The following is a 12276-nucleotide window of genomic DNA, read 5'->3' on the forward strand; positions in this document are numbered from 1 at the left end:
TGGGGCATAGCTGGAGTTGTGTAGGATAACATGTCGATTTTAGTTTCATTTTGGAGCTCTTCTCCCCCTCACGCTTCCTATTCCTCTCCCTATTCCACTGCTAGGACGCGTAGGCTGTGTCGTTCCGCGAGATCCTCCTATCGAACTTGGTCCTCCCGCAGTATAACCACTACTTCCATAACCACTGCTAGGCGCCCTTCCTACCCCTCTACCACGACCTCTTGTTCCCCGACTACCACGCGGGGCAGGCGTACCAACTTGACGCTGCCGCTCTTCATCTTCTGCCCGTTGTCTTGCAGCCTCTCTCCTCCTTTCTTCTTCGGCTGCTCGTCTTTGTGCGGCCTGTGCCTTCAATACTGTCTCATTCTCCATATCTGCAATATCCTGACTTGCGCCATTCCAATTGGGATTTAGTATTAGTCTCTGGTTATGCTCCGTCTGCGACAATATCCGTATCCAGGTATTCAGTAGTGTAGATGATGAGGTAACAGTTCGAGAGACTGTCTGTATAAACCAGTTAGTCTTACCCATTTAAGGTGTCACTTTGCCCCGCCATTATAACATACTTCCATATTTCCTTTCGCAGATTCCAAACTCGACAATACACCCTCAATCACCTCATTAATATTCCTCACACTCTCCAACTCTTTCCTCAAATTCGCCTCCCTCGTAGCCTCTGCATCATATTTACTTTCCCCATTCCGCTGTGCTCCTGCGTTTGCGCCTGAACTTTCCGTCTTAGCGTGGGCTTTCTGCGGCTTCGAGACTTTGGAGGGGGAAGCGAACAGGTCTTCGGGATCCGAGTCGGAGAGATCCAGTCTGCCAATATCAGGAGTGGACATGATGAAATGATTTAATTTTAGAACGGTGGATTGGGCAAAAACCAGGCGGTTACCGGAGACCTAATGCGCAACCTACTTGTAAATCAAAATAAACAGTTACAGAATTTACGCGTATAGACGCGTTGAGATGACGGTACTCCCGCACGGAGCAGTGTGCGCTGTCAAGGGTGCAGGGCTGTCAACACGTGAGAATTGTCCGTAGAAAAGCAGCGCTTCCTTCTGGGGAATAGTTGACTTAGGTTGATTACTAGATGACTTCCCAGATGGTTTTCTCCCTCCAGAATAGCCTTGTTTGACTTAGAAAGCCTCTTGCATATATACAACGATATAAATCACTGTCAACTATTCAGGTCGCATAATAATGTCAGGATCTCATAACTGGCAAGAATATCATATTGGCGGCCGCTTTTGCGCTGGCAGCTAGCCACTCTTCATGACCACCCAACCTCGTCGTTCCAATCCCTGTGTTTTGAACCTCCAACCTCCCCAATTTTGATATCCCCACGAAAAATACTGAACCTGTTCGCCTTGCGACAACAGCACGATTGCTCATCTACTGGCACACGTATCGTTTGTTTTGCTCTTGCTCATAAACACAATTCCCCTTCATCCCTTGCTGGTAATTGTCCCTGCAACCGTCGACGACACCGCTAAACAGGAACATTCTGTCGTTCACTGAACCTTTACAATTCAACTACAACTTCGAATCGAACTTCGCTCACTTTCACCCTGAACGGTCGTGCAAAGACCGGTATTCATCCTCTCACCTTACGAAAAGCCAAAGGTGAATCCCAAAGGCTTTCGCCATGGCGACTGCACTACAACCACCAAGCACTCCCCCTCCACATTCTACCCTCAACACTCCTAGAACACCTCGACATGGAGCTTTCGAAGACGACTATCAGCCATACTCGCCACGAAAGTCAAGCCGCATATCTCAACGAGCTCGAGACACCAATACTCCACCTCCTCGTCAAACCTCGAGCAGTATGCGAAATAAATCAACTCCACAAACATCACGCATTGCTTCAACTTCGAATGCTTTTGCCAACACGCCAGCCTCTCCTCCAATGACCTCCAAGAGACGAACCCCGAGACAACTAGGTCACTTCGAAGGAGGATCAAGATCGGGCGCTCTTGACATTGAGTCTACTTCTTCCGCAGCCACTGTCCTTGGTCTACCTACACCCTCAAGAACCGATAAGATGGATGTCTCTCGATCTGCTTTGCGAAACAACGGCATGTTGCCCACACCGGCAAAGACTCCGCAGCGTGCCAGTGCCACAAATCTGGCCGTGAAGGGGGTTGCGCGCAATATATTTCCCACTCGCGGTGGTACCGATGATGAAATCATGCCCACACCAAGAAAAAAGAGCAATAAGAAATATAGTGGCTTCACAATTAACAGTTTCGGCGTCGATGAAGAGGACTCTCCAATCGCAATTTTTACCGATTCTCATGATCGGGTACCCTCGCCTGATATCAGCGAGGATAATCCATTTTACAGCCAGCACAATAACGTACCAGCCGAGCCTGTTCGACGTACCAGCAAGCGCAGAAAGGTTTCAGTGAAAGGAGAAGAGGATCAAGAAATGACCGATATTGGCAGTCGCAAGGACGGGCTCGTTTATATCTTGTAAGTCACATGTCAACGCTAATTAAACACACGCTAACATGGTACCTAGCCGTGGTAAACGAGTGTTTCGAAGGTTTTCTGATGCCGTTGATGTCGATGAAGACGTCTCAAATACTGCACCGATCGGGGAATCCTCAGAGACTGAGATTGATGTGAACGACCTTCCAAATCATCAAGGACCTCTTACTCGCTCATCTGTAGTCCCAAGACTCCTGTTTGCAACCGAAGAACAGAAAAAGGAAAAAGAGGCGCGTTTGAAAGCTGCCGAGGAAGAAGAAGCTGATACCGATATCGAGCTTCCCATCATGGCATCAAGCAGTTCTCGTCGTCGCACTGGAAATCGCACTGATGCGCTCATGGAGTCTACACCTTCTGAACAAGTGGACTGCGATATTACCACTCCAAAAGCTCCACGCTTTGCGCCTTACTCCCCTCCTACGACCGGCAGAGCTACCAGATCCCAGAAGCTGGAGCTAAGTGATCCTCCGACTGAAAGCGACGACGATCGGCCAACTACTCCTACACATAAGCTTACCGCCTCGAAAAGGGTTAGTCCTTTCATGGGTTGGCAACGGACAAAAGGCGAGGCCGCTACGAGCACTAAAAAGAGACAAGCGACATCATTGCCGCAGTCCTCGACCGGAAAGAAGGCTCGTCGAGTCTAGCTTTTTCGACACATTTTAGTCTTTAGCGCCTGGCTCACACTACATCAATTCGGATAGTCGGTATTCACTTTAGCGCATTATGCATTATGTTTGGAGCGCGTGTCATCTTAAGAGCATGCACGAAAAGGATTTTGCGACAGCTTTGGGTCGGTAATCTCTAAAATGGTTTGGCACGTCATGAGGTAATGTTTACAATTATTTCGAAGAAGAGGGAGTTATAGTAGCGGGGTGAGTTGAAGCAGGGCTTTTGAAGCATGGTTGTTGTGATTTTCTTGGAAGCAAGCAAAGTTCCAGATAAATTGGACTTGGTCAGAGGTAGGCCTTGGGCCGGTACCAGATGATGTTTGACAAGTGAGTTTCGATAAACAACATATTAATATTATTGAAACAAGCTACTCAAGTACATCTCCGAAACTGGCTTCCTGTGAAGACCGTCAAACATAAATCGCCATCGTATTCGACAAAATATCTGGTAGGATAACTTGGTGGACACATATACTAGTGCAACTTCATAAGCCGTTAGTCAAGCGGGAGATGCTCCAATTGCCATCTCCCGTCCCATTAAATGTATTTTATGTTTCACTTAGAGCATGAAAAGAAGGCGATTTGACTTATAAGTGACTTCTTTTCCCACAGGACCTAAGCTAGGGGTGAATGAGCTTCACATACAAATTCAACTACCCAGCAGTCTACCTAAGCTAGGTATTCGTCCAGTTTTGCTCGCCTTCCAGGCCTCATATGGCGAATAAATAGTGGGGTGGTCTCCCTTGCTGGCGGGGCTTTTCTACCCCGCCACTCGGTATCCGCAGGGCTGAGCTGATATGCCAACAATTTTCCATTCTCCATTTTGTTGTCTTTGATTATTGCTCACGCGTCTTGATATAATAGATAATCAGCGTAGACCCGACTCGGAAGGTATTTGCTCGTTACCAGACCACGCTTTCATAATGCATATTCTCGTAAGTGACCACTGCCAATCTCTCCACTTCTGCTCCCAGCGTGTTGCGAATTCTGACGCAAACATCCAGGTAGTGAACGATGACGGACCACCTTCCCAGCAATCCTCTCCCTACGTCCACTCACTTGTCAAAGCCCTTCAATCCGCCGGCCATGTCGTCTCCGTAGTGCTCCCGCACACCCAACGCTCGTGGATAGGCAAAGCGCATATGGTAGGCCAGACTGTCAAGCCAACATATTTCAGACCAGGAACCCTACACAAGGACGACGGAACCACGCATTCTCGACCCCTTCCCGCCGGATCCACCGAATCTGAAGAATGGGTGCTGGTAGACGGCACACCGGCTAGCTGCGTGCAAATTGGATTATACCATTATTTTCAAAATAGAGGGCCAATCGATCTCGTCGTTTCGGGACCCAATTATGGCAGGAATAGCACGGCTGTGTTTAGTTTGAGCAGTGGAACTCTAGGTGGTGCGTTAGAGGCTGCTGTTTGCAAGAGGAAGGCGATAGCTCTGAGCTATGCATTTTTCAGCATGGAAAGTCCTTCGAAACCAGATTCGGCACATGATCCTGAGATTATTGCTGCGGCGACAAGATTATCTACAAAGTTAATACAGTATTTATACGATAATTGGGGCCAAGATGTTGATGTTTATTCGATTAATGTACCTCTAGTAGAGGGAGTGGAGAGTAGAAAGGTCATGTGGACAAATATGCTGCAGAATTACTGGGGCCAGGGCAGTTGCTTCAAAGAGACTGAGGATGATGAGGGCAATGCTGATGAAGAGGAGCAGAGGATTAGAGAGGGCGAAGAGGGGAAGCCAGAGGAGGAGAATTCGGTCACGAGACATACACATAAACACTTCAAATGGAACCCGAGGTTCACGGATGTGTACAAGTCTGTGGAGGAGGCTCCCCCAGGTAATGATGGTTGGGCTATTAGGGAGAAGTTTTCGAGGTAAGTGGCATAAAGAAAATTGAGCGAGGATCAGCTAATAGTTCTATAGTGTAACACCTTTAAAGGCAAATTTCATGGGAGCGAACGCACAGTCATCGGGAGAGTTGAAGTTGTGAGTTAAAGGATGCATAGCGTGGAGCATTAGACTATGTTAGACCAATAAACATATTCTCCAAACTATTTTCTGTAGGTCCAGCATCTAATCAACGATTTCTCAGACGAGCACAGGAACTTGCCATGGAGAAATTATCTCTTGAGCCATCGAAACCAGGTCATTTGTACGCTTTAATCAACTACGAAGACAAATACGTTCAGCCTCTGATTCTGGCGGCACTCAAGTCTAAATTGCCAGAAGGATCATATACACTCATCGACGATATATCCCAATTACCCTCCCCGGATACAGCTATCCTCCAGATATCCTCTTACGAGTCCCTTCCTTTCGAACACGCCTTATCATACCCAAAAACAAGTCTCATAAATGCATATATCATCCGGAAAGCTCTCATACGAAAACATTATCTTTCCACCACTCGCCACAATTGGATAGCGAAACATCCAGAGTCCATCCTCGCTACGAATCTCAAGCCATCTTGCGACTTCGAGCTCGACTACGCTGAATTCTTGGACGACGCATTGGTCGAAGCATGGGAATTGAAAGAAAGCTTCGAGAAGAATGAGGGCAAAGAGGCAAGTGAGAGAGAATGGTGGATTTTAAAACCAGGAATGTCAGATCGAGGACAAGGCATCCGTCTTTTCAGCACAGAGGAAGAACTCCAATCTATCTTTGAAGAATGGGAAGCCGATCAACCTGATTCCGACGAGGAAGACGAAACCCCAAATACATCAACCAAAGAAGATGAAAAAGACGACTACATAGTAACCTCCCACCTCCGCCACTTCATCGCCCAACCTTACATCCATCCTCCCCTCCTCCTCCCAGGTCCCACGGGCGAACCCACAAAATTCCACATCAGGACTTACGTCCTCGCCGCCGGCTCCCTAAAAATCTACGTCTATAAACCAATGCTCGCACTTTTCGCCTCCACAGCCTACGTCCCACCATGGGAATCCCAAGATCTAGCACCTCATCTCACAAACACCTGCCTCCAAACCTCCTCCTCCTCTCAAACCCTAGACTATAACCCAGTATCAGCATTCTGGTCCCTCCCTCTCCCCACCGAAATCAAAGAAGAGATATTCAGACAGATATGCGGCACTACGGCAGAGGTTTTCGAAGCTGCGGCAAGGGGCATGATGGTACATTTCCAGACTCTGCCTAACGCGTTTGAGGTTTTTGGAGTGGATTTTCTGGTTGATGAGGTGGGACGGGCTTGGTTGTTGGAGGTTAATGCGTTTCCTGATTTTGGACAGACGGGTGGGGAACTTAGGGGGATTGTGGGGGGGTTGTGGGAGGGTGTGGTTGAGGAGGTGGTGGGGGGTTTCTTTGGGATGGAGAGAAAGGGGGAGGGAGATGGGGAGGGGTTGGTGCTTGTTGGGGATGTGGAGTTGGGGAGGAAGTAAGCTTTGAGTAAACTGGGCAGAATTTTGAGACGACTTAGTGGTTGATGTAGTTAAATTGAACTCTTTATTTCAAAGATAACTAATGTCACAATAAAAATGCCATATACTCTTCGTTAACACTATAAGTCATTAATACCACTCTAATCTCCCACTACTACTGCTCTATAATATATCTAAACATTAACATATCCACTCTTACTACTTGTCTAGATAACCTTAGTTAATAAGCTTTCTTATACTATTAACTCATTGACCGATACACTTCTTGTTGTTCATAATTTGAATTTTGCAGCGTTAGTCATGCTCGTAGACGAGAAAAACACTCGTCCCCATGCGTATATCAAAGCTTACGCCTCCCAGCTAACTCTTTCCTACCTACTTGAAGCTATATACCTTCCTTATCACACTCAAATCTCAATCACACTAGACAGCCAGACCCAAGCTCATACACTAATGAAAAACCCAATTCCCGAGAATTTTAACAAGCTATGAAGACCTATCAACATGCTCTCGAAAGATGCTACATTCCAAATCTTTCATCACCATCTCCTCGCACCCGTCACCTCCTACTCCCCTGAACCCTTCAAAAGTCCCCTCCACCGCCCAACTAAACAACCTCCTCATCTTCCCCATAATTCATCACACATTCACAGCTCATTACTGCCCTTGGAAACCCTAGCGCTTCCGCCCCCGCCGAACATTATTAACAAGCGTATCTAGTGTAGCGGCTCAGCTCGAGCGGAGTAGACTCTCTTCTTGTCGATCCTTCCACTGGCAGATCAAGGTACAACTGCCCTACTCGGCGGAAGGAAGCTGCAAAGCTGGGGTATCCTCAAAAGGGATACGTCTCGTTCCTATACCAGATCCGATCCTCCGACCAAACGTCTCCTGGGCGTGACGATGCCTTTTGCGCATTTAGATAGCTCATTCAGAAAGAGTCCACTGTGGAGAGATTATTCCGTTTATATGGATACCGCGCAGCGCCGGTACTTCCAAGAAGATTATCTATCGGCATCGCCGTAGCCAGTCTCTGAGCAAGCACAGAAAGCGCTGTGAAAGCATCGCTTCGACCAGTGACAATGATCGTAACAAGGCTAGCCGGGTTATAAATACGTCCACCTCGTTGAAGCTCGATCAGAAGTCCGTGTTGGAGTTGAATAATCAGGTCTTTGAGACGGTCGCAGGCGATTCCTGAAATAATCGTTAGCCTCATAGTATCATGGACAAGGTCTCCGTCGATTTTGATATAGCGTCAGGTCTTACCATCTCCCTCAGTAACGCATCGCCGTACACGCCGAGAAACTCTTGATACCGACTTGTTACAGACGATTCGCTATTTCGGATCTCGTTGGCTACTGTGGTCGTATCGGACGTTCCAGAGCCCTGTCGGCGTACTCGCGCGAGTTTGTACGCTTCCTTGAAGATGGGAATCAGGCCAATGGCTCCGAAAACTAAACCTGCTACTTCAACGCCCGTTAACATGACTGCGGAAGTAGAACAAGCAACGGAGGATAGGAGATCGTAGGAAGGCCCGATGTGGGGGAAATTTGATTAAGTCAGAGATAGTGATGTGGGCTCGCTCTGGTACTCAGGTGCCCGAATAGTGCAAAGCTCTGGACTAAGCCTCAAGCTACAGTCGCGTTTCTTGGAGGGTCAGGCTGATAGGCTTGCAATGAACCCATTGATCTTCTCTATATGAACAATACAGATATCGCGATTACCAAACCCGATTATAATGAACAAGCAGCGGCTATCAAGAACCAACAAGAAATACTTCGCGCGCGAACAAGAAAGACCAAGAAAACGAAAAGCCTGCATGCTTGATATCATGATGTCCAAAAAGAAAAAGCCCGAATCCCCTCATGAAAAAACCCTTCATTTCCCTGTCTGCATGAACATCCCAAGCTCCCTCGCTATCCTGTGCACAACATTAACTCCTCGAACGCCATTCATTTCTGCTCCAGTCGGTAATGACTAGTCATAAACGAAGACACGATTCATAGAACATTGCTACAACCGCCCAGTAACGTGGAGATATGTGAACGAGTTGTTGCAGTGTACGTCCGTGTCTCTCATTTTGGAGGCTATGTGGCGGTATTGTTGGATGGTGAGTGTCCGCATCTACTTCTTCTTGGTAGCAGCACCCTTCTTAGCAGCGGCTACATCGGTGCCCTTGATCTTCTTGGTACCAGCAGCCTTGAGAAGAGGAGGGGTCAGCAAAATTCTTTCAAGTGAAATATCTTAAATAGCCAAGCAAACTCGTTTATAGGCGGTCACAAGCTGGAGATGAAACGGCCGTCTTATCCCATCTAACACATAGCTTTATCATAAAGGCCCTGCCTTAAAGATAGTGTAAACATGCTTTCGTTGTTTCGGGATGGTACTTGGAGACAGGGGTTTTCGACGCGTCGAAGCGCTGATCATAACAAAATAACACCCTCAAACATACCTTCTTTTCTGGGTTGCCGGTGACGGCACCCTCCACCTTCTTGACAACGCCCTTGGCCTGATGGTATTGTTAGCTATACGTTGCGCAAGTGGATCCTAAAAGACGTACCTTTGTCGCGACAGTTGGTTTCTTAGCAGGAACTGCTGCTTTTTTCTTGGTGACACCGACAGGCTTGCTGGCCTTGACAGCAGGCGCCTTCTTTGTAGTTCGCTTTGCTCCAGTGTTTGCGGTCGCGCGCTTCTTGGTTGTGGCGACCTCTGGAACTGTGTCGAAGACTCTTGGTCTAGAGTTGCCTGTTATCAGGTTCAGTATGGGTTCGAAAGCAGTGCTACGCGCCGAACTTCATGAAAGTTGGCGATAGCAGCGAGAGTGTAAAGTAAGCACTGACCAGTTGCAGATCGAGTTCCCTCACGAGCCATTGCTGCCTATAAGTTTGTTAGAAAATCTGTTCGTTGTGGTGGTTTGCGATCGTATGGCGCATTTCAAGGCGCGTCCGTCATCTGGCGCGACAAATGGGGATATGCTGATTAGACTTACGGTTGGTGATAAATAGCTTATTTAAAGATGGTTAAATTTGTTTGAATCTTGTCGCGCGACAAGGAAGAGTTTCGAATTTGGTTGAGAAAGGTATTCCGTGTGTTGTTGTTGTGTTTATGTTAGGGAGAAGAGGTGGGAAGGAGGATGCGTCGTTGCTGGTGTTGATGCAGCCCTCCACGCTAAGCCACGAGTCTGGAGGATAGCCGCACGGGTAAAACCATCTAATGTCGACACAATCATAGTGGAAATTTTGAGTCAAATTCTGATAATGTGAATATAAGATACACCTTCACAGCCGTTTCACTATTAAATCAGTCATCCAATTTGTAGTCATAATGGACCTTCTTGTTCACATGTTGCTTTCTGTATTGACTCCTTGTGTTAAGCGAGCCTCGAGCCGCTGACAACCTGGAAGTTGCAGCTGCCTGTTTTGGGATTGCAGTGAGTCTTTATGCTGTAAGAGGTTGTCCAATCCGCTTCCATAGCCAGATTGCTCTGCCTTCCGTTGAGTTTGTTTCCTATGAGTTCTTTCCTATGACGAAATGTGCCAACTCCTTGATGAGTTTCAAAGCTGTTCCTTGAGGCGTTTTCCGAACGGTCCTAGTACTTCAAAACATACTCGTAGCACTTAAATATAAATGATCCAGATCTTGTCAATGAGATGATAAAGGCCGGAACCGCCATTCGTAGCAACTTGTTTACAGTTGAGATAACTTTTGGAAACTGGGTGAGGACATCTGAAGGATTAATAAATAAATACTTCAGCTTGCTTGCAAGTTTATTAAGTAGCTTGCGTGTTTGGATGAAAGGAGCCGCTGTTACTTGTGGTTGTATGGGGAACTTAAAAGTGGTAAGTTTGTCAGCAACATGAATATCTAAAGATGGGTCAAACAGATACCAGAACAATGCTTTAATCAATCTCTATGTGTTGTATTACGGTCTTCTCTTTTTGTAATATTGACAAACAGGCTTAACACCACCTCAGCAAGCTCTAGGACTTTTCAAGGCCTTCCAATGCCATACCATTCCCATATTTCCATTCCAACGGAGAGAGTATACAAACGAGTAATGCAGGAGATTACTCAAGGGTATATGATAGAGGCCTTTGGATCACATATTGGCATCGAGTTTAAACATCTCCTCTGTATTTCCTGAAGAAATCCATAACACCGGTGAAGACGACCAGCAAGATTCCTCCACCGGGACCCAATCTCAACACTTTGGGAATGAACCCTTTGTAAAGTGCGCCAAATCCCTCCTCTTTGAACACGGTCCCGACGGCAGGGAACGCCCAGTTATACTTGGGGATTTGCCCCGCAACTCTGGGGCTATTCTGAATACGGGACTTTACTACATCCAGAGGAGTGTTCAGTATGGTACCAAAGGTTCCACCAGTAGCTCCAGAAATCAAATCGTAGCCCATCTGTGTTGTCTTGTTATCGGCTTTTGGCAGAAGCTCTCGAACTTGAAAGATACACCCGAAATAACCGGCATTCCATAGGATGTGTCTCCACATTGTGCTTTCGAGCCCGTTATATAGCGCCATAGGTCCTTCCGCTTTGACGATTTTGGTGACTGCGTCCAATGTAGAAGTGTATTTTCCAGCAGAGGCCTTGTCTTGTAAACGGATCTTGACCAGCTCAAACGGAACCACCACAAAAGCCTCAGTTGCACCAGCTGTAGCTCCTGTAAGAATGGAGAGTGATTGATTCATCTTTTGCATAGCAAACAGATCTCGGTACACTTTTCCCCAAGCATCATTGGCAGCAAACTTTGTCGCTCTTTTTGGGGCTTCCATCATGATTGGGGCTTCAATACCACGGTATAGACGTCCGAAACTGCGTTAGTGTTAGATCAACTCATTTCAAGGACCGAGCGATTGTACCCTTCATGCTTGATGATCTTTCGAAAGCAATCCACCATGCCATTATAGGAGTCTGCCCCTGTACCCTTTCCCGTTTGTAGTTGTCTATGCGCTAGTTAACACACTTGCGCGGGAATAACATGTAGCGGTTGCCGAGTCTTACACTCTGGTTTTGACCACATCCAATGGGTACCTATTTCGAGCCGTCAGTTATATGATTTTGTTGCTGGGCCAAATGCGACTCGGAAATCAAGGATGGGACACTAACATAACCAAAATCTACCAGTTGCGTGTATTAGCCAACAAGTCGCATGTTGGAGAAACAGTCCACAAGACATACCTCAGACACACCAGCAACAGCACCTGTACAGAGTGTAAGCCCGGGGTTCTATTCACATGGTGAAGAAGGCCGACTTACCTGCTGCGAACTGGTAAATGAATGGGAGAGGCTTGTCGGAAGACATGATGGCGACGACCTCTGTTGGTTAGAAGTTAGTCAATTGAAATGGTTAAGTAGAGGTCGAGTTCGAGAGCAAGACCAGTACATGAAGAGGAGAGGAAAGCGTACCTTGAATATGCCGGCAATTTGAGGTACAGTGTCTGGTGGGGTGAGGTTCAGAAGATAAGATTTCGAGATGCGAGCTGCCACCGCGCTGATTGACGGAGATGCAAGGATGTGGATCAAACTGTGGGGAGCTACAGCTATTATGTAAGGCGTATTTGTCGGGCCAAAATCGGCAGCACGTCGCGTCCGCGGTAAGTCGCGACTTGAATTGTATACAGATGCTGCATGTGGGGCTTTTTGAACGAGGAGCATTTCATTGTTTACACAACCAGATAA

General features: G+C 47.1%; 6 protein-coding genes across 6 annotated transcripts; 2 read left to right on the top strand and 4 right to left on the bottom strand.

Annotated features, from left to right (window-relative positions):
- Positions 1–45: 45 nt before the first annotated feature.
- Positions 46–842, bottom strand: GLAREA_00153 (uncharacterized protein; the record flags this gene model as incomplete). Its single annotated transcript, XM_008084913.1, has 2 exons — positions 46–504; positions 567–842. 2 exons carry the CDS (start codon positions 840–842, stop codon positions 46–48), a joined length of 735 nt encoding a protein of 244 aa, XP_008083104.1.
- Positions 843–1648: 806 nt separating this feature from the next.
- On the top strand, positions 1649–3143 carry GLAREA_00154 (uncharacterized protein; the record flags this gene model as incomplete). The annotated part of the gene is made up of 2 exons (XM_008084914.1): positions 1649–2478; positions 2528–3143. 2 exons carry the CDS (start codon positions 1649–1651, stop codon positions 3141–3143), a joined length of 1446 nt encoding a protein of 481 aa, XP_008083105.1.
- Positions 3144–4090: 947 nt separating this feature from the next.
- On the top strand, positions 4091–6585 carry GLAREA_00155 (SurE-like protein; the record flags this gene model as incomplete). Its single annotated transcript, XM_008084915.1, has 4 exons — positions 4091–4102; positions 4172–5061; positions 5111–5173; positions 5280–6585. 4 exons carry the CDS (start codon positions 4091–4093, stop codon positions 6583–6585), a joined length of 2271 nt encoding a protein of 756 aa, XP_008083106.1.
- A 928-nt stretch (positions 6586–7513) lies between these two features.
- On the bottom strand, positions 7514–8067 carry GLAREA_00156 (uncharacterized protein; the record flags this gene model as incomplete). The annotated part of the gene is made up of 2 exons (XM_008084916.1): positions 7514–7776; positions 7902–8067. The coding sequence occupies 2 exons, from the start codon at positions 8065–8067 to the stop codon at positions 7514–7516; spliced, it is 429 nt and encodes a 142-aa protein (XP_008083107.1).
- Positions 8068–8706: 639 nt separating this feature from the next.
- GLAREA_00157 (uncharacterized protein) lies at positions 8707–9453 on the bottom strand (the record flags this gene model as incomplete). Its single annotated transcript, XM_008084917.1, has 4 exons — positions 8707–8781; positions 9035–9091; positions 9143–9327; positions 9423–9453. 4 exons carry the CDS (start codon positions 9451–9453, stop codon positions 8707–8709), a joined length of 348 nt encoding a protein of 115 aa, XP_008083108.1.
- Positions 9454–10700: 1247 nt separating this feature from the next.
- Positions 10701–11899, bottom strand: GLAREA_00158 (Mitochondrial carrier; the record flags this gene model as incomplete). Its single annotated transcript, XM_008084918.1, has 6 exons — positions 10701–11409; positions 11457–11540; positions 11599–11628; positions 11704–11714; positions 11776–11798; positions 11854–11899. 6 exons carry the CDS (start codon positions 11897–11899, stop codon positions 10701–10703), a joined length of 903 nt encoding a protein of 300 aa, XP_008083109.1.
- Positions 11900–12276: the final 377 nt, after the last annotated feature.

Source organism: Glarea lozoyensis (assembly GCF_000409485.1).
Source record: "Glarea lozoyensis ATCC 20868 chromosome Unknown GLAREA3, whole genome shotgun sequence".
Lineage (NCBI taxonomy): Eukaryota > Fungi > Ascomycota > Leotiomycetes > Helotiales > Helotiaceae > Glarea > Glarea lozoyensis.